The sequence below is a fragment of the Hetaerina americana genome, unplaced genomic scaffold (genome assembly GCF_022747635.1).
Source record: "Hetaerina americana unplaced genomic scaffold, ioHetAmer1.1.p SCAF_65, whole genome shotgun sequence".
In the NCBI taxonomy this organism is placed as follows: Eukaryota; Metazoa; Arthropoda; class Insecta; order Odonata; family Calopterygidae; genus Hetaerina; species Hetaerina americana.
In genome coordinates this window covers 1566418-1589407 of record NW_027287261.1, presented here as the reverse complement: position 1 = coordinate 1589407, position 22990 = coordinate 1566418, and the positions used below count along the sequence as shown (strand labels likewise).

The window sequence follows — 22990 nt, the reverse complement described above, 5'->3', positions numbered from 1 at the left end:
TACACCAATCCCGATCCCCAGGAATTCATTGAATGTTTATTGGAATGGGAGAAAATATTCATTGGAAGTGAATTGAAACTAGAGGAAGAAAACAAGGGGATTAATGATGGAAAAGGGTTTGATATACTTGAAAGTGAAGTTTAAGCATCTACATACGTATTAAAGAGATAAGAAAAATGAAAGTAAAAGGAATTGACGAAATTTCAGTTAAAATATTGAAAGCAATCAATAAGAAAGGAAGGAAGTAATCAACAAATTTGAGTAACAACATTTACAAAAAGGAACAATGGACTAAATACTTTAAGGAAATCTGTATTGGTTCAAAAAGAAGAAAAATACCAAAAAATGTAAGGATCAAAAAAACGATAAGTCTGATGTCACATGTGGCTAAAATAGTTTCAAAAACAATCGATAGAAGATTGTATGGGATAATAAACAGTGTACGTGGGAGAATAACAATATGAATTCAGAGGTTGGTACAAGAGATGCAATAGGTTTGTTGAGAGTAATTGGCAAAAGAAATGGGGAAAAGAACAAAAAAAGTTTATGTTGTATACATCGACTTAGAGAAAGCCTTGGATAGAGTTAGATGGGGCAAATTAATGCTGAAATTGCTGATGCTGAAATGAAAAATTCTGAAAAAGTATGGTGGAGGGACAAAAGACTGATAAATGAACTGTATCTCAGTGAAAAAGTCAGGGTAAGGATAGTAGTTGACAGGCGAGATAGCGGTTGACAGACGAGATTGGAATAGGAAGGGGTGTCAGGCAAGGATGCTGCCTGTCACCAACCGTATTTTAAATATATTTGGAAGAGATAATAACGGATTGCTTTAAAGGAAGTATAGGAGTGAACATCGGAGATAAAAGAGTGGTTGCTGATGATATGGCTGTAGTGGCATATAGTACTAAAAGGAAAGTCACAGAGATGCTAGCAGACCTTAACTATAAATGTAAAGAGCATGGAATGTTAATAAGCCATAAAAGGACAGAGTATTATAATAAGAGTAAATTTAGGTGTTTGGGAAGTGTCATCACATCATTAACTTGGAATATGTTCTGTTCCAAGGAAATCAAGTGGAGAAAAGCTATGGTAAAAAAGAGATTTCATACGAATAGGAAACTACTGTGCGGACGTTTCATAAAGGAATTGTAAAAGGGATTGGCAATCAGGTATCGTATGTTATATCTGGACTGTGATGTTGTATGGAGCAAAGGCATGGACTTAGCGAAAAGATGAAGTAAAAATAATTGAGGGGTTCGAAATGTGGGTCTAAAGAAGGATGGAAGGAATTAGTTGGGAGGATACAGTAAATAATGCAAAGATGCTACGAAGGATTGGTTAGGAGAGATAGTTAGTAAAGATAATCAAGGAAATAAAGTTAAATTTTTGGGGTAATCTTTGAGGAAAGAGTTCCTTTTGAAGACTGTATTGGAGGGAATGATAGAGGGAAAGAAAGGAAGATGGAGAAAAAGTTTCACATATATATATATATATATATATATATGTATGTATATATATATATATATAAATATATATATATATATAAATATATATATATATATAAATATATATATATATATATATATATATATATATATATATATATATATATATATATATATGTATTCATGATTAAGATTGGGTGAATATACAAAGAAATGAAAAGAATGGCTCAAGGCAGGACGATATGGAGACAGGAATTTTTATAAAAATATGATTTAGAACGAACTATAATTTTCTCTCTTTCGTTACATTTAGGTGCCATTTAAAATTATTTTTTTACGTAGACGTTAGAAATGCTATTATATCTCATGGATTTCTTTTTTTACTAATCGTATCCTAGGACTTTTCGGTAATCACTCAAGAAATGATTTTAAAAAATTAGCCATACTCTTCCCAAATAAAGAATGGGGTAATCACGGGGGGGGGGGGGCTCACGGCTCTCCCCTCAAACTTTTCTCCCTAATACTCGACCTTCCTTTGCCAGTTTTAAAAATGTATTTCTTGTTACTTTTTCCATCTTTTTAACATCAAAACCATACTTCGATGTAGCCCCGGTGTGTTTTTTTTTTGGTTTACCCGCTGCGTTGTCCCGTCTAACACTCTCCTTCTCATATTTTCCAGTTGTGGGCCGACCAGTACGTCATTTTTGTATACATTGAGCCCTCGAGGTGTCTTTCGGTTTCTTGCAATGCTGTTGGTCCTCAGTTCAAGTATCTCCGCCATTTTCCCGGTGTCTTTGATTTGACAAGTATTGTGTAATTGTGTGCAGGAGCAGATTTTGTGCAATTACTTAAGCCCCTCGCCAGCAAATAGATGAAAAATAGCGGAGATCATAAAACTGCGGTTTACAAGACATACATTCAAAATCGGAGGAATGAAAACTTATGACTATAGAATGCAGCCAAAGATCGGCATTTCACTCTCTCTTATTTTAATGGGACGGTTCAAGTGGACCGAGATGGGTTATAGATTTGCGCAAAAAATATTCCACATGCAAACAAGTTTTCGCTCAATTACACGTGGATTGTAAAGGCAGCAAAATGCGCTTCAACGATAGGAAGTTCCAGGCAGAGCCGCTCCACAGTTATATTGATTTGGTTGATCAATGACTGAAAATTTTCATTCGCAGTTGAGGCGCATGGTTCTGAAGCTAATTGTTTGGTTTCAAGCACCATATCTCACTTAGATAGAGAGTTTTTTCTTTTATTATAAACAGCATCCGTGTTGTAATATGCATTAACAGTAATCAGTGATATCCGTAAAGTATTAGAATAAATTAATGTTTTTGTTCGTTTTTCAAATTGTTACCGCTCTACTTTTCGACTTTCGTGGAGGAAATATTTTGAAAAAGAACTGATTAAATCAATCGGGACTGAGTTTTTTGAGTGATCGGTAAACCATATTTAAACTCATAAAATTCTAATCACGCTAATTTACGATCTATATGTGCAGACGTTGACGCCGAGAAGAGGTTTTTCATTTGGCATGACGCGATTTCAACCCGAGGTAGCCATCTTATTTAATGTTGATGAAAAGGGTGGTCAAGTGAGTGGTTCTATGATTGGAATGTTCCCTTTTTACTTTTTTATATCATCCCAAAATCTAATGTTCCATTCATGAGCACCAACCTGCGAGGATAACTTTCATTAATTTCTCCCCGCACTTGCCTATGCATTAAGTGTCCTCGCATTATGGCGATTGTACATTGTTGTCTGCATGCAGATGCAATGCGTGGAGTAACGGAAGGATGTGGTTAAAGGCGAAAGGGAGCGGGAAGAGCATTAAAAAGAACTCGGGTGGGAAAAACATATATTATCTAATAACGCCATTAAAACCGTTTCCCGGATGAATGGCGGTGCTATATGGAATGTGCCGACTGGCGCACCGTCACGTATATTCGAATTTGCTATCGCTGTGGAGTTTTTTAGTGACGTGAGGGATATCGATGACGATGCTAATCTTTTCCGAAGTCGGGGAGGTTGTGGACATGACCGTTAAGTTAGCGTTTACGTCACAGTCCGCTTCAAAAGAAATTGCTAGTTTTACTTTCTCCGACACCGATTCGAATGTAATTTTCGAGAATCGTTAAGAGCCTCCATTGTCCGTATTAACCAAATTAGGTATTATCCGAATGACACATTTACATATGTACATTTATCATGCAAAAGTATAGCTACGGCTAAAGCGGGATTAAATAAGGTGAAGGAAATACTCCGTAGAACTTTGGAAACGAAATTGAGAAAGATATTGGTATTATGTTAAGTACTTCTGGAGTGTGATGCTGTACGAAGCAGAGACATGGACTTTGCAGAAAGATGAAGTAAAAAGAATAGAAGCTTTCGAAATGTGGATCCGGAGGAAGATAGAAGGAAAAATCAAATGACAAGATGTAGTGAAGAATGAGGAGGTGCTACGAAGGATTAGAGAAGATAGGCATTTTGTACAGAAAATCAAGAAAAGAAATATGAATTGGTTAGGGAATTGTATGAGGAATGAGTGCTTGCTGAATCCGGTGTTAATAGGGAATGGTAGTAAGGAGGACAGGACGAGAAAGAAAGAGATATACGACGTGGGAAATAATTAAGATTGGAGGATAGTATGAAGAAATCAAGAGAATAGTTCAGGACAGGAAGACATGGAGATCAATGAGAGAACCTGCCTCACGACAGAGAAACCCAAGATGAGGTTGAGGTGAAGATGCTAGAGTGAATATAAATTAATATTATGGCGAGTATGTTCAAAGTAGAATCCGAAAGTCGAATTGATATATATATATATATATATATATATATATATATATATATATATATATATATATATATATAGTACAATACACAGTAACACACAATATAGAAACACAAAAAAAGAACACTCACACGTATTTTCTTGATATTTCGACGGAAACAATCCGTCTTCCTCTGAAGATATAGAAGTAATCAGTTTAGTTTACTTCTATAAGTTTACTTCTTTATCTTCTTTAGTTTATTATCTTTATTTATATATTGATTGAATTGGGAAAAACTAATGAATATATTGCAGAAAATAAGAAGATATTGGAGTGACAGAAGGCTAATCTGTGCATGTCTCAGACTGCTCAGGTGAGAGTGGGAGATGAAGAGTCCGAATGGGTAGTGTTAGGAGGATGATTAGGGCCCATTACCACCTCTACTGTTCAATATATTTTACATATATGTAAGGGAAATAATCAAAGAGACATGGGAAGATCTGGAGATATAAATGAAAGTCGGCGGGGAATTCATAAAATCATTCAGGTTCGCTGGTGACCAAGGTTTAGTTTTTTAGTCAGCCAAAAGATTGCAGGTATTTATATGGTAGTATGGCCCTAAATACCATGAATACCATCACTTCCAAAAGTCTGTAAACAGTCACATACGCTCTGAAAATCTGGTTAGAGTGAAAATATTTCTCTATGTTGGTATTAAATGACTGGAATCCACTACAATCTCTCACAGCGAAATAAAACAGTTGCAGTCCAATTTCCCGCCAGCCAATAAAGCATGCAACACGAATATTTTCGCCTGTTTCCGATTCTCGACTCGCCCGTGGGCTCCTGCAGACTTCTGGAAACGATAGTACCTGACTGAGGACGTAACGATGCGATAATGTTTTTCTTTCATCACGTGGGGAATGGGCGGGACTCATTATCGGGTAACGATGTAAGCATTAAAGTGGTTTGTCACACGTGTTTGAAGTTCATGTGCATCAGATTTAAAGATCCTGAACGATCTTTATGAGCGAACTTCGCCCCGCAGGATTCTTCGCTTCTGGTTTATAACATCCTTCCCTTTGCGTAATAATGTATCCGGCTCAGTTTCGTCACTCCGAATGACATAAATCATCACTCTCATTGCATCTCACCGTTTCCCATTTCGGATTCCTCGACACGATGACATGAAGTCCCGGTGGAAGGACGACGGCGAATTTTTTCAAAGGCATTTTTGGCGCAATTTCTCATCGTGGGAGCAAAATATTAGGGAAATAAAAAGTCACGATTTCATAACATAATGAGTTAACTGATCGTCGAAACGGAAAGCGTTTCGAGAAATGTGCTGACCATGAATGGACAACGTTCCCCGTTAACATGTTCTTCGAATTATTGCGATAAGTGTGAAAACCCTATGGAAAATGAATATGTCACTACCAGAATAGTGTCACAAGCTTGGCAAATGAGGCGATTTTACGCATCGTCCTTGAATGAAAAACTCTTCTGGCGAAAACGGCGTATTTAGGTCAGCGTGATAAAAGAAAAGGCGGAATTTGGCGGGGTTAGTGCTAAGAAAAACGCCCAATTCTATCAAGCATTTTACGCAGCCTTTGACCTCCATTAAATATCTTACGAATAGAAATTTCGAAAATTATTCCAAAGGAAGAATTGAGAGAATTTATTATTTTATCTTTGAAAATTGTGTTGAGGATATTTGATTGAGAATAAGATTGGAAGAAGACTCATTATTTGTTCTTCCGTGAAAAAAGTGGTTTTGCCACCATAACATTTAAATAACAAACTCGTTTGTGTGCTTTTTTGTGTCTTTTTAGTGCTTTATGCCATGTCTTTGATCACGTCAGTAATCGAATGAGTAGAAAGATAGACGATAAAAATAACAAACGAGCGTAAACATAGAGTTAGATAGAAGGAAATGCAACTAATTGGATAATACACTGCGAGGCGAGGAACTAATAGAGCGAAAGAAGCGTGGTGGAATACGTAGTGCGAGGACATGAAAAGTTTGCAGAGGAGGGGTGACATTGATGGACTCTGCAGGAAGGTTAAAACACTGTCGGAAAGCAAGAAGGAAATATCCGTGCAAAGAAAAGCCAGGAAAATTATTTATGGAACAAATAAAGATTCCAGAGGGATGCAAAAAAATTTATAGAGAATCTATAAGGTTTGTATAAAGAGTATCGGTTTCAATTTTTTCCTGACGTTTGCGTGAAGTTCTGAATTCAGACAGTTGGTTAAGTGTGAGCATGGTCGCATTTCGTATTGGCATTGATAAGATGACAGTACACATCATTATCACTACTGAAAATTTGGCGATACGAAAGATCTGTGCTAAACTCGTCCCGAATGTCAGGACAGACGACCAAGAGTCTGAGCCGAGTGTCTGCTAGCAAAGACCTACTGCAACGACATCGCGACGATTCCCCAACCCCCTTACAGTCCCGACTTGGTACCAGCAGACTATTTTCTATTCCGAAAAGTGAAATTCTCCCTCAAAGGACACCTCCATGGGGCCCTAATTGCCGTCAAAGAAGCTTGCAAGTGTACCCTTAAGGACCTTCTGGAATCCGCCTACCAGGGAGCCTTCAAATCGTGGAAAAGCCGCTAGCAAAAGTGTGTCGACGCTCAGGGGATGTACTTTGAATAATTTTGAGGCAAAATATGAAATAGATCTGTTTTTCCAAAAATTTGCTTGGTAATTTTTATACAAACCATGCATATCAGGGATGGTGATTGAGTGCCATCGTTTATGTGCGTAGTAAGATTATACTCTTGACTCGCATGCCGACCCATCGAGTGATCACAGTGGGATTGCCCGTAATTCCCTACCAGCTATGCTTGCCAAAATAATTGCTCTACGTGCCACTTTGGTACTCCATCCCCAATCTATATGGAGACATTTGTTTGGCACATTCCGAATAGGCGTTTGATTGAGTGAATTGGGTAGAATTAAGGAACGCATTGCAGAAAAAAAGAGATTCATTGGAATAATGAGAGACTTATCCGCAATTTGTGCATGTCTCAGTCAGCTCAAGTACGAGTAGCGCCTGCAGAGTCGGGTGGAGAATTTTAGGATGAGGGGTGTCCATTATCTCCCGTGCCTTTACGTATACCTGAGGAAATGGTTAGAGAGGTATGGGAAGAATTGGACATAGGGATGGAAGTTGGTGGAGAATACATAGAATCGGAATATGAACGTACCTACGGTAGTGAAGCAATGAAAACGAGATAGCCGAGACCGTAAACTTGATTGGCAAACTAAACCTCGATCATCTGCATAACCTAACTGATTAAATGAATTTCCCACCGATTTTCATCCCCATCTTTAGTCCTTCCCAAGCCTCTTTCACCATTTTCTCCACATATACGTTGAGAATCACAGGTGATAATGGCGACCCCTGTCTTACCCCTGCACTGGCATTTCCTATTGATCTAATTTTCTTCATTCATACTTGACTGCACTCTATACTTCATTGCAAGTTGTCCTCTGCTACGTAATTCAGTGAACCACTGTGCTCCGGAATGTGTCATTTTCGTATCCCTTTTTTTAATTGTCTACTTGTCTTCCATAAACTTTATCCTTTTCCCTTACCCTTTTTTCACCCTCTTCATTAGTTCTTTTCTGTGCCTTTTATTATTTTCATCATCCCTCAGTTGTATTATATTATCATTTCTTCCATCACTTTCTCTGCTGCTCTTACCCATCACATTTCACAGCATCAGGAACGTAAATTCCATAAATAAATTTTCGGGAGTATTACTTGATGCTCAAGCTAGTTTTAGCCATCAAAAACGGTCATGGAACACTCCACATTGAATATGGCACTCCAAAATAGTGGAAAATCATTTTCCTAAAAAACATTTCAATAAAAATGGACGTCCAAACAAGTTAAAATAAAATTGTGTCTAGCTAGATAGATTTAAGATTTCATCTTTTTCACGAACAATAAGGGATCATAATAACATTGTCCGACCGGGGTAGGGTCATATTCGGGTCAAAATTAGTCAGGTGTGTATTCACCCTCTGCCACGTACCCTAGCGGTGGCTTGCAGGGTACTAAAATATAAAAAATGATACGTGTATTATGCTTCGGTCCACGTTATCAGGTGCCATGATGTTTTGAGGTTTTGAAACACTTAGATTTCCGAGGCTCGATTATTTAGCGAAGGCCACATATCCACGAAGCAATAAAACTCTTTTGCCGTTTTCGTGCTATTTTCTCCACAATAAAAATAAGGCCAAGAACAGCTTTTCTTGCTCCTCTGTCTCTATGTCTGCTTTTCTCATCATTTTCCGGCTGATGATCCGTCTCAATTATTAGATTGCCATGATAGTTTACAAAAATATTACCATTTTTTAGGTTATTTTCTTCTTCGATACGGTGACGGTTAAGTTCCTCGAATGGGCCATCAAGCATTATGTTTATCATATTCCTTCGCAGTTTGTGGGGGCTTGTCCTGAATTTTAATTAATATTTTCAAAAATATAGTATTACCTCTAGTTCTGTTTTCCCGCTAGTTATCTGCAGCGTCAACGTCAGTCTGGTCTATGAGATTTAATTTCTCATCAAAATCCATTGCATTTTGTTATTTCATGCGTCATATTATATCATAGCATTGTTCCAAATTTTATTTCTATCTTTTCGCTTTAGATCAAATGGAATCATTAAATGAATATGCACATTCTTTTATGCATCTCCAATGGCGATAACTTTATTCTGCGTTCGTTAAAATACTCCATCATCGTTCTGTAAGCCTCTTCAAACTTTGCCTCACTCTGGTTTATATTAACTCTTCTTCCCACTGGAGCTTGTTTTATTTTTTCCAGAATATAAATGTATTTTGGCCAATTTCATATATTTTGCTTTGCATATTAATGCAAGTATAATAATTTTGTGAAATATTTAAACAACCCTATTATTTTGCTAGAAATTAAATCACTTCGGTTTCATCCTATTAAGGTGTACATATGGTGGTATTCAATTATTTCAATTAGTGCACGTTGATGTACAAAAGAAGAAGTACTGGTAACAGGGAAAGGGAAGGAGGGAGGGTCGCTGGGAGAAATCCAAAGGAGGCAGGAAGAATGGATTCAGAGCATTTTGATTGGCGATGGACTGTTGATGACTGTGATATGAGAGAGGAGAACCTAAGGCTAGTGAGGTAGGGAAAGGAAAGGCAGAGATATGTTGGATTAAATGTAGAATGTATGCGAAGTTGAAGAAGGATTTAATATGGCATAGGGTATCAAGTTATGCCTTGTTAGACGAGGCTTAGAAATTCAGCTGCATTCAGTCCGAGTCCATCTAAAACCTGCCTTAAACGGTACGCTAACAAATTATAAATAAGACGTGCGTTCGAGTTTTATGGTTTTTGAAACAAAAGGTCGTGGATATAAAGTTTCCTTGTTAATTTACATTATTCCGAAATTTATTAAAGCATCGTGTTCAATTCGACCTCAGAATTCGACTGCAAGGGCTCTTTGTGTTGTCCTTTCCTTTTCGGCCGCCAAGGCTACTAAGGCGAGAAGAATTCTTCTGCGTCGTCAGGCGTTCGTTTTCTTCCCTCCTGCGTTCTTTTCGATGTTTATGGCTGGTGTATTTTGATTTGCCTGTAGGAATTAAATCTTAGTATGGAACAGACTATAAGCCCGTCCCTTGAGGGATGTATTCCATAACCCAAATTCCATAACGTTAACGAAATTGACTCCGTAGCCACTAGTATGATATGTTTTTTTGGCGACGATGCAGTGAATTATAGTGACATCTGTGATCATGAGGACAAAGCAGCTTTATCAGATGCCCTTAATGCTATACTAAATTGGTGCGACACTTGGCAATAAGAATTTAAATCAAAAAGTGCGTAGTGATAAATTTTCTGAAAAAGAGCAAATACCTCCAGAATGACTACTCCACAGGGAACACCGGAATGGAATGTGTAGCCTCGATTAAATACTTTTTACCATTTACCCTCACTCACCACCTCTCCTGGGTGAAACACATGCGGGGAAAATGTGGACAAGCTAACTAAAAATTTGGCTTTTTTGAAGAGTATTGGGCAAATTTGATGAAGAGGTCAAAGAGAAATGTTAAGGCCTAACTAGGCCTCATTTAGAATATGCTGCAAGTATATGGGTTCCTCTTGAGGTCGGATTGGATCGCGGGCAGCGTAGAAGAGCTAAATTTTTAAAACGTTTTTATAATGAACCTAGCATCGCATCCAAAATATTAGAGCAGCTAGGCTGGGAATCTCTCACGGAACGAAAGTTACATCAAAGATTAAATCTCTTGCATAATTTGGAAGGACCTCTCTTTAGCAGTGATGTTGACAATGTATTATTACCCTCATCGTACTACGGTAACAGAGACCATGTCAATAGAATTAGAGACATTAAGTAATTAACAGATAGATTTAAGATTTCATTTTTTCCACGAACAATAAGGGATCAGAATGATATTGTTCCCACACTGCAGGGTCATATTCAGGTCGAAATTAGTCTGGTGTGTAATCTAGTGTGCCACTTACCTTAGCGGTGGCTTTTAGGGTACTGAAATATCTAAATATCTATACCAACATTTGTCGACCTTCCAGCGCTGACTTAATTCCGTTCTTTCTTCTGCCACATAAGCTTTAGCTATTTTGGCTAACGGAGTCTTACAAACCCCGAGCAGTGACGGTTCTCAAATGCTGAGTTTGGACATTTTTTCCTGGAGAAAATTTGAATATTACATTGAATAACTTTTAGACTTTGAAATTATTGCATTGTAATACGGATTAGCGGTTGACTTCGTTAAATGTTACTATCGCGGATCTCCCGCAGTTTATTTGTATTTGTCACTTGAATACTGCTTCGAATATCAATGACTCTTTGAACAGTTCTTTTTTAGTTGCCGAAATAGAGGTATGGTACTTAAATAAACATTATTTCTGGAGATTTATATTAGTAATAAATGAATCAATATCATTTGACTTGCATGTTTCTAATTGTTAATTGTATCTTTATTACTTCAATTCCATTATTATATACAATTTTACAAAAATAAATAGAATGGAAGTTTTAGGCAGCCTTAAAGGTAACATACCAAATTGAAACAAGTTCAATAGTTACACGTATATTTATGCTCTCACTTCCAAAATTTCATGCTTATAATTGAAGTCACAATTCTTTTATTTTGTGTGTTGATTTGAAGAGCGAACTTTAACAGAAAAATATTGGATCGTTCAGGTATTTTAAACAGCTCTTCATTTGGGATCTCTATTCTTTGATTAAAAAGTGCTGAAATTTTAATGAGTTAAACTTGAATTCTTTGCTACAAAATTTAGCCCAATATCCATATCGCTTTTTGTTCTCTGAAATGAAAGTAAACCAAATTGTTAATGGCTGAATGAGTTTAAATATGAAATATTCCTTGGTCACTTTGTTGAAAAACCGTTGGATTTCATCGTTTTCCTTAATGCAAAGGAAATTGCCTTCAAATGTATGCCTTGATGCTATATGCTTTCTTATGCGACAGCAATCCAGATAAATTTCGTCTCAAAATTTTTAACGCTTTGTGTGACACCCATAACCAATCACAACTCGGCAAAATTACACGACAACATTCGTACAGATCAGTGTTCCCAGACCCAAAGTCTTTTGTGAGAACAGCAAAGAGAGAGCCGCCAACATTTTCCAATAGAATTTCTGAGGACGGCAGTTTCAACTTTTAAAGTACTTTGGCCTCCCAATTCTTTTGTGCCTGGAACTCTTTCACTCATATTGAAATCATGTTAATATCTTTCAACATTTTATGTCTGAGTGAACCGCGTAGGACATCTCTTTAGAAGTTAAACGGCTAAAACATAATTGCATTACATTTTATGTAGAGGTTCAACCCCTAAAACATAGCGAATTGCATCAATTAAAAATGTTGGCGATATTGAATATCAGTTTGGACGGTTTATTCAACTGAAGGACCCCTTGTCAACTACGTAGGTTTCTCACACTTCGGAATTCTCATGGTTTATCCGTGACGAATGAGATGTTCTTTTTCATCACGTCGTTAACATTTAATGAAGGGTCTCCTTGCGCTCATTCTCTTGTCCCGGGTCGGGCTGCCGCTTAATGTCTTTCGTGAATCAATATCATCGACATCGAGACGATTAATGGCAATGTTGATTGTGGAAATGTCTTCATTGCATCGAATGGCGTAATTCACGAGGTAAGTCGCAGCTGGATGACTCTCTTCATGGTGGTTGATACCGTCTTGCCATCCTTTCTCACGAGCCATCCGATGAATTGTTTCTCTCAATGGATCAATCCTCGTAGTCCTCATAAGAATCTGCTTCAGATGGTGGAATATAAGACTGCTTTGGCTGTGGAAGGTTGAGAGATGGCTTGGTAGTAGTCGTATGATGGGACTTTAAGGTACCAGTCGAGCTCCGGGGATTTTCAGCAAGGCCTTCGCCAACCAGAACAATTTGTGTTGTACTTGGCAAGGCAGCAGGAGCTTCGGTGTTTGTCTCGGTCATTAAATCAACTAGCTGCTTGGTTACGGCAGGGATATCTGTCGTATGGATAGAATTAGTCTCCAAAGTTGAATTGAATTGTATGGAGGACTCTGTGGATTTGGTTGCAGATTTGGTTTCGCCAATAGAATCAGTCTCTGAGTATGCATTGGATGGTAAAAGTGCCAATTTGTTTTTGTTTTCACTGTCATCAACTAAAGGGAATCCTTCGGTGGAAGCCTTCGAATAAGAAATGTTCTTATTCGTCAGGGATTCGTTTATTGTCTCGGGGAATTTTGTGAAATCAGACGAGTTCCGAGGATTTTCAGCTTGGTCTACGTCAACGAGTACAATTCGGGTTGTAGTTGTCCAGATAGTATTCGCTTCGGTGGTTGTCTCACTTGGTAAACGGTTTGAAATTGTGGTTAAGGTAGGAGGTTTAATTTTATCCTTAGAGTTGAAGTCGGAAGAAGAATTTGATTGCGTTGGTAGTGAACCAGTTTTGTCATGATCACTTTGGTCTACAGAATGGGATACATCTACGGCAGCCCCAGTGGATGAAGTGTTCTCATTCGTCATAGAATTAATGTCTTCCTCGGGATATTTGGTTGCAGATGAATCCGGATGGTTTTGAGAAAGGTCCTCGTAAGTTATAATTCTTTCCGTTGTAATTTTTTCGGCAGTGGCCACTACAGTGGTTATCTGGGTCGTCGTATAACTTGAATCCGTGGTTATATTTTGGTCTTTTAGCGTATCAATTGACCCAATATCGAAAGAAGAATTTGATTGTGATGGGAGTGAAACAGTTTTGTTATCTCCGCTATTGTCAACTGAAGGGAATACATCTACAGCAGCCTCAGTGGATGAAGTGTTTTCAGTCGTCATATAATTAATGTCTTCCTCGGGATATTTGGTTGCAGACGGATCCGGATAGTTTTGGGAAAGATCCTCGAAAGTTATAATTCTTTCCGTCGTAATTTTTTCGGCAGTGGCCACTACAGTGGTTATCTGGGTCGTTGTATAACTTGAATCCGTGGTTATATTTTGGTCTTTTAGCGTATCAATTGACCCAATATCGAAAGAAGAATTTGATTGTGATGGGAGTGAAACAGTTTTGTTATCTCCGCTATTGTCAACTGAAGGGAATACATCTACAGCAGCCTCAGTGGATGAAGTGTTTTCAGTCGTCATATAATTAATGTCTTCCTCGGGATATTTGGTTGCAGACGGATCCGGATAGTTTTGGGAAAGGTCCTCGAAAGTTATAATTCTTTCCGTCGTAATTTTTTCAGTAGTCGTCGCTTCGGTGGCTGCCTGATTCGGCGTATTAACTAGCGTCATGGTTACGGTAGGGTTATTGGTTGTAGTGGTGGAATCAATCTCCGAAGATGAGTACGATTGTAAAGGCAATAAACTAGTTTTGCTATGCTCACTTGAAGGCGATTCTTCTGCAGCAGCCTCCGAATCGTTTTTAACCTCAAGGGATACAGTAGTTGGGCTCTCTTTGGAATTTGAATGCTTGGTATCTTTCCCATAGGTGTCATTTACCTGAGTAAAATATGGTTCGTGTGTTGTGTGTAGAATCGAGTAAGTGGTTTCTTTTTCGATAATGGTTTTATTTTCTGATTCCCATAAATACTGTTGCGCTTTCGTGGTGTCCTTCGCTCCAGAGATATGAATGCCAACTTCTCTGTTATCAGGATAATGTGTATGATGGGATACTGTTGTTGTTGACGGAGAACTTGATTCTTCCAACGATCCCGATTCCTGTACAGAATAATCCCTTGTTTGGAGAATGTCATCGGAGTCAGTCCTGTGTTGTTCTTGTTTTGAGTTATTTTTGAGCAGCAATTCCTGCCGAGTTGTATCATAAACTGGAAACTCTGACGCATGTACCGACTCTTCCGCATCGGTGGGCAGAGTCGTGGTATTGGACCGAATGCTGTCTCCTTGTGATGGGCTTACACCTTCAACTGGTACCTCTTGCGATGAAAAATTTATTATGCTCGATTCATCTTCGTTTTCGACCTGAGTTGTGCTTTTAACTATCCTCGTTGTAGTTAAAGACGAGGATGTGGTGATGGTAGACACATTGTCCTCGCTTGATGAAGTGTGATTTGAAGTCTGGATAGTTTCCCATTCATTTCCAGTAGTAAGAAGAGCAGCATCGAAAGTCGAGGACTCAGTATTTTCATTTGCGAAATTTCCTGAGGTGGTGCTATTTTCTGACAGTTGATGTGTTTTCTTTTGGTCGTCTTTCAGGGCGGGGATATTGGAAGTGGACGCTTTCTCCGTAGTCGCGCTGGTTGAATTAGGAGTGTATGCATCGAAGTGAGTAGTCTCGGCAGTTGTGGTAACCGAGGCTTCTAACTCTTCCCTTTCCATCGTAAGTCTCTCATTTTTTCCGGCATTTCTGTCATTTTCACTCATTTTTTGTCCAGTCATCCTAGCCATATAAACCATGCTCTCCTCCTGCGAACAGAATAAAATGAAATCGTTAATGTAAAAACTCACCGAACGTATGAAACGTCACGGAAAAATTGATTTCGAGTAAAAGGTACATAATAATATATATCGGTAATCAGGAGATTTTGTAAGATATTACTCCTTTTATAGGAACATGTATCCATTTTCCTGTAAATTTTAATTGAGATCGATTACCTTTTGAAAAAAACACCGCGTTATTTCGTGTAATCATTAAAGAGGAGTGTAACATTTATTAACTCTTTTTAAATAATTTTCTTCGCCGTCAAGCACTATCACTTTCTGTTCAGTCTGAGCAACTATTAGTAGTAGTATTTAGGGGAGGCGACCGACAGCTGAGGTCATTTGCGCCATTAGGGATGGGCAGGAAAGGATGAAGGGTGGAGAGAAACCCGGCGTCAGCATTAGCCTGCTCTAAACGAAAGGCGCCAAGGGGTCCGCAGCTTAACGTCCCATCCGACGGTGTACTCACTCAAAGTGCCCTCCACAAAGCACCTCAAGTAGGGATCGAGATACCACTGAAAAATATTCAACACCGCCGGGATTTGAACCCTCTGGGTGGGAAGCCAGCCACCGCACCATCTCGATCCCCAGCTACTATTACAACGTTGTTAAAATGCATAGGGCTCCGGCCCACAAGTTTACTACAATGCACTGTCATTTTACTGGGAGTTAGTGTTGGATTAAATGCTATACATATCAATTGATGGTGTATAAACCTAAAATCGTGAATTTCCGAAGCACTTCTGCACAATGTAAGCATATTAATCCATGTCATATTCCCCCTTTCCTCCTATTACTTTTTATCTTCCTTCATTCTGTCCAAAATTCTATATCTTTTCCCTCCTCCCCCCTCCATATATAACAATATATAACACCCCTTTCACACCTCCCATCAAAATCCTATTAATTCTCTTCCCAATGCAAACGATTCTATAACCAATATAACCCCAATCGTATAATTATCTAACGACGCATTACGCCCATTTTCGCAAAATACATTTCGTAAAAGCATACACAAGGGGTGAGGTTGTTTATTTTTCACTTTGCCCTTTAAACTTTACAATAACTCTGCGTAGTATTGACCCCAAGATTAGACGATTGGATTGAAAGTCATCAAGGTAATCGTCTAATTGAAAGCATCAATGGTTTCAACCATCTAACACAAACCATCAATAAACGAATTCAATGCTCAAATTACGTACGCCTAATTCTTCTTCCGATTTTCATTCCATTTAAAATTTTCATGAATTTTATTAATTCTTAAATGCATGCATCTATTTTCGAATGCTCACAGCTATGAATGCAAGCCCTTGGGTGACTGAATAAAGCTTGATTAAACGCAGATCTAATTGGATTAAATAGTCTCCCATGAAATTTTCCACTCAGCCCTTTATACAAGCCTTGTATGTTCCTCCTGCTGTTGTAATCGCTTGCCAAGTATGGGGAAAAATCTCTCAAAGCATGGGGTAATGTGTGGGTGCTGTGCCGACCCTACCGCCAGGGGTGGATCGAAACCGTTTCGGCGTTAAATCATGTCTGACTCCTGAATATCCAAATCAATTAAATTATCACGGCATCTTGAACTGTTCCCTTGCACGTCGGTCTAAATTCATATCCCACCGTCTTTACTGAGATGACCGTATATATTTTTTGTACATGGTACCCACCAAGCCACAGTTAAGGTTTGTCACAGGGTAATTTAACACCAGGCATAGAGCAAAAAATTTTAATATTTTCGTTATTTTTAGTTGCAATATCTATTTGTAAAATAATTCAAAGAATGCAGATCATGAATACTACGGGTACATAAACTACTATATCTAAGTATCCCTATGCATACTATCCCAGCTTTTCTCTAAGGAAAGGGCTCGAGAGGAGCTGTTAGCAACAAGAAGGGCAATGAGATAATGGCAACGCACTCCTTAGAATGAAAGAAGAAAAAGAAACACTCTTTTCCCCTTTCGCAGTTGGATATAGTTATTCTGATCCCTTATCACTTTAGGGAAAAATGACATCTTAAATCTATCTGTTCTACGCTTAATCTCGTTAATTTTATTTGCATGAGATCTCCTACCGTATTACGATGAGGCTAATACTACATTTTCAGCATCACTGCTAAAGAGAAATCTTTCCAATTAATGGAAGAGATTTTATCTGTAATGTAACCTTCGCTTCGTGAGTGATTCCCAGTCTTGCTCCTCTCAAATAATTTAGATACACTTCTTAGTTTGTCATGACAACGTTTCACTAATCTAGCTCCTCTATGCTTCACGCAATCAGTCCATGAGGATCCCATATAACAGCAGCATATTCCAAATGAGGCCTAATTAGAGAAAGATGACAGTAGTCGTCACATTTCCCCAATACCCTTCTAATAAATGATATGCTACTGCTCCCCTTGAGCTCATGAAGGGGAGCGTGGAACGAATAATTCATAAATTATTCCGGAAAACGGATTTTGCGTTGCGTCCGCCTTTTTACCGGATGTGACCTAATTGCGGAAACGACGGTGGAATTTTGGTGCGTACTCTTGGGTCACATTTCGCAGAGATTTTTAATCTTGAGCTTTTATCATTCCCATGTAACTTATCCATTTCACATACTTTTCGAGATAATTACGCGCAGAAAACAACAGTAACTTTGTTATGAGGGATATTTGCACACGTGGACGTTAACGCTGTGTTAGGAAACGTTAAGGTTTTGTGTCGACAGATTCTCTTACGCTACTGCTAGTTTTTAAGACACCAATTTCAAGAATTTAAATTTAATTTGTTTATTTTTCTGAAAGAAATGCTCAGAATTCATCTTCTTGGGATTACCTAGCATACATGAATATAATTTCATACAATATACCGGACCCTATCTAAATCAGCTCGTATTTTTTAAAAAATAGCGTCGGAAATGTGCCGTGTTTAAAAATGATATTTTAGAAGCCTCTAATTGATCATGAGGTTCACAGTGACTAGAAAACGGCTAATGTAAAACCTATATGTAAAAGTGGAGACGGAAGATGCTACAGATTAAGTAAAGAAGTAATTACATACCTATTTCCCTCACACCCATATGATGCAAGATCATTGACCACATAATTGTTAGTTCGATGTCGAGGCATCTCGATAGTCAAGAGTTATTGATGAGAATCCAGCGTGGTTTCCGAAAGGTTAAATCCTGAGGAACACTACTAGTGCCTTTTGCTCATGTCATTTTGGGTTCGAGAGGAAATAATAGTTGCGTCCAAACTCATTTAGGTGCCAAAATAGCTCGATTTAGGGTGGACGCCATCTTGAAGGGTGTGCAAACTCGTTAGGCAACAAGTGGGTAATTTAGATAACTATTTCGGCCCTGAATTTAAGACATAAGAAGGCTATCCTAAATACGCCAAATTGCAACCCTATATCTCCAAGTGCTAAAAGCGGAACAACTAGTAGAATAATAATCACCGTGACGGGAGTTTATTATATATGTTGGTCACAATAACGTTGGTTATTTCTTTGAGAGAGTACACTTTTACTCGTAGAAAAAACGAAGGCTTTATTAACGTGAGGTGGGAAAAGGCTGAGCTTTCCTTAAGTAAGAGAAATTTGACGCCATCCGCTTTAATGTAGCTTAATTCTTGTAATAACTTTATTGTCTCAAGTTATTGGATACAGATATTTGAAATGTAGAGGTAAAAAAATATTTAGTTGTTTGATGCTTCTTTTCATGACTAAGAACATCGTCTTTGCCATCCTGTTTGTATCCATGCCTCGTTTGTGCACTTGTTGAATCTTATTTTGGTATATAAACGTAAGGGAAAATAATCTTAAAGCGTACCAATGTTGGATTGGAGAGAGTAAGCATATAATAATGTCCTTAGTAAGAATATGTATAGCTGTCAGCATGAATTCAACTGGGTAATCATAGGTCGTTCGCCAAACTTTTGCAAAAGGAGTCACCGTTTCACTACGTAAGCCCACATAGTAATAAAACCGACAAAAATGAAAGAGCGCCGACGAAGACTATCTGTAGGATCAAAATTTAATTGATACTAAAATTAACAGAAATTTTTTTCAATTAAGCAAGAGAAATATGCATCAATATCAATGAACTACGGATGATGCAAAGCATATCTTTAAGCAATTACTGACAAGGATTAATGACCGAAAAATTACCCTGGAGTAAAATATCATATAAAAAGAAAAAAAAAGAAAAATTATTGAAATGTAATAATATCTGACTCAAAGCAAAATATAAAAAAACGGATAATCTATGAAGTTAAATATTGTCCGATAAGAGAAAATGAATACGAAAGTAGGACCAAAAATCGCCCAAATTACTATATTAAAAGAAAGAAATGGAAAACTTTAATAAAGACAGCCAAATGAATTGTAAAGTGAACTCAAAATTACGCAAAAACCATTACACGATTTTGCAACTACACCAAAATGTTTGCACAAGCTGTCAAAAATCAAAATATTTACATTCAGAAACCATCTGTTTATTCCTAATTCTTAGTCACCTAGATGGTAGTACTTCTGCGTAGGGTGTCCATACTCAAGCTGCCTTTTAATTAGGCGCCTAACATTTAGGAATCTAAAAGCCTAGCGCCTAGCGAGTCTGGACGCAACTAATGGTCCAGTGGATGCGGTTTTTCTGGATAAAAAAAAACTCTTCAACAAAGTGGAACATAGCAGGCTACTCACAAGCTAGAAGCCTATAGCATTGATAAAAATGTCGTAAGCTGGTTTAAAAACTTTTGAATGGTTGCCTAAAAAGGGTAATCATAGATGGTGTTGGCTGTATTGCGGTAGAAGTCACTTCAGATGTTGCCCAGCGAAGTGTTATCGGTCATCTTTAATTCTTTCTTCTCGCTGACGACATTAACTTCCTGTTTTATAGAAATATGGGTATATCTGTCGAAGATGCACTGGTTTATAGAGATATACATAATCCTAAGGAACCATAAGGTAACTTTAGCAGATGACCTTATCGCAAAACAACGTTGGTGAGACATTAAGCAATCAAAATTAAACTTAAAAAATTTGCGTTGTGGGGACTTTTTGAAACGGGTAGTTACCTCCTGAGCACCTCATGCATCAGAAATACCGAAATAGAAAGCTTAGACTCGATTAAATACTTAGGTGATACTCTCACTCACGACCTCTCCTGGGTGAAACACAGACGGGCGATATGTGGACTGGCAAACAATAACTTAGAATTTATTATAAGAGTACTGGGTAAATGTGATGAAAAGGTCAAAGAGAAATTTTATCTGTCATTAGGCCTCATTTAGTATATATGCTGCAAGTATATGGGATCCTCACGAAGTAGGATTAATTGCCGAATTGGATCGCGTGCAGCGTAGAGGAGCTAGCTTTGTAGAACGTTGTTATGATAAAGCTAGAAGCGTATCCAAAATATTAGAGCAGCTAGACTGGGAATCACTCACGGAGCAAAGGTTAAATTACGGATTAAATCTCTTGTATGAATTGGAAGGAGGAATATTCAGCGATGATATTGAAAATGTTCTATTAGCCCCATCGTAATACGGTAGGCGAGATCATGCCAACAAAATGAGAGATATTATGTGCAGAGCCGATAGATATAAGATGCCATTTTTCCCACGAAGGATTAGGGATCAGAATAACTGTATTCAACTGCGCAATGAGGGAAAAGTATTTTCTTTTTCTATTCTAAGCGGCCTAATATGTTGCCATTATCTCATCTAACCTTAGTTTATTGCCCTTCATGTCCCTTAACAAATCGTCTCTTACGCGTAGAGAAGTAGTATTTCACACTTAGATTCCGTAGTTCATGTACCTGTAGTTATCATGATCTGCATTTATTAAATTATTTTGCAAGATATATTTATCTAAAAATTAAGAAAAACTTAGCATTTAATGTTCTATGACTGGTATTGAATCACAACCTGCTACACACCGTAGCGGTGGCTTACATCGCACCATGTAGAAATAGGTCCTCAGACGCTGAGGCGCCTTGAATGCCCAATGTAGCTTCTCGGAATAGTGGACTCGCAGCCCCTCGAGTTTCCTGCCTCTTTCGGTACGGAGTTTTCAAACATACCTCTTTGGGGGAGCTCTTCAGCAGATGCGTGGTGGCGATGATGAACAGGGACATGACAGTTAATACGGTGATGGCGAGGAAGAGGGAGGAGTAGAATGGGTCCGCGTTGGGCTTCGCCTTGGACCCCCGGCTCCCCCCGGCCTCGACTCCCCACGACCCCTTCTGGATGTTGTAGCTCCCCTTCGCCATCGGCGATCGAACCGCCGGCGCCGGGAGTGGAAGGGAGTGAGAGAGGCCGAGGTTCGAAAGTCCCCCGGGCGATGGGGAAACACGTCCGCGGTCGAGTTGATGGCGTCGACTAGCAGATACGACCGCGGACGCGGCGGTACCAGGGAATATCCCGTCGGCGGCGGATACTGCAGAATTCACGGGAAACAAGTCTTTAGCGAGAGAAGGAGCTGTAGCCGGAAGGAAGAAAGGGTCGAAAGATTGAGCGCAAATGTATTTCCTTGGAATTCTCGGGGCAGACATTAAGGAGTTTTAATTTTTGTCACGGCCACATCCACGAGGAGATAAGAACAGATTTGGTTGGACTTAATTCTATTTAAACAACTTGACCTCTTTCGGTGACGCCGTTGAAGACGCCGGAACGTTTTCACGTGGCGGGCCATGCGGTCAAAAATTTTCTGTTTATTGAGATTTTGAATTTGTCTCGTTTATTTTTGCAACACTTTACCGGTCCAGCGAGGGAAACCATCTTGATTAGTAAACGTCCTAGCTGGTGCAGATTATTTTGGGAAGCTATGCCAAATGGAATAATTAGCCAATTTTAATCCAAAAATTTTATAACATCCTTGTCAAAGGTAGTCGATCAAAGGTAATTGAAGCTAGTGTTTTGCGTGGTGACTGAAAATTAATTTTCAGAATTCGCAGATTTCCCGAACAGTTCGCATTAAACCTTAGCCATCCAAGTTCTTCTTAATGAAGTGCTTGGGCTTTTCGGAAGCACCTTAATTATATCTTGAGATTTATTTCCTTCTGTGGGTCTAATGACATATTAACCTTTTGCACTGCATTAATGCATTTAATTTGTCATCTGAGAGCTTGCGAATAAGATGGGCAAAACGGCAGTGTGTCAACAATCACGCTAAGAGTAAGATTTTGTGCAAATTGAGTGTAATAGAGTTCAAATAGAATGGAAGTCAAAATGGAGTATCTTCATGCCAATTTGGGATTTTTCCCTCAGGTACAGCTTAGAATGACTATTAAATTACATAGTAACCTGAAAACCGTAAGGTTGTGTGGTATGTGGTTGGTAGCATCATCGCTAAAGAAACCTCCATCCAATTAATAGAAGAGATTTTATCTTTAATGTAACCTTCACTCTATGAGTATATCCAGTATGAGGAAGGAGTTTCCAGTGAATACTTTGTTTTTTGACTGAATTTTGGATAAAAATGTGCATCCGCAATCATAACTAAATTATATTTCTTTTGGGGTTAATATTTGAATTTTATCAGACAATTCGTAACAACATAGCCTCAACATATTAATTGAATTTTATCCTGTTGCTAAGTGAAAGTTTCCCCGTGAGCCATCTATGCGCATTTCTTTTTACTGGTCTACTCATATCGTGTATTCTTAAAAATATATCTGTAAACATTATTGCATTTCTTTACTAAGAAAAGTATATTAAACGATAATGAATACATAACCTTTACCTCTGATCTACTGATTTCAGAATACATCCTCATTTTGAACTTA

At 38.4% G+C, this 22990-nt stretch overlaps 1 protein-coding gene across 1 annotated transcript; it reads right to left on the bottom strand.

Moving 5' to 3' along the window:
• Nucleotides 1-12544: 12544 nt before the first annotated feature.
• Nucleotides 12545-21520, bottom strand: LOC139696009 (serine-rich adhesin for platelets-like). Its single transcript, XM_071594620.1, has 2 exons — nt 21287-21520; nt 12545-15208 (listed from the first exon to the last, which is right to left on the bottom strand). The coding sequence occupies exons 1-2, from the start codon at nt 21473-21475 to the stop codon at nt 12545-12547; spliced, it is 2853 nt and encodes a 950-aa protein (XP_071450721.1). The 5' UTR covers nt 21476-21520.
• Between the last annotated feature and the right edge of the window lie 1470 nt (nt 21521-22990).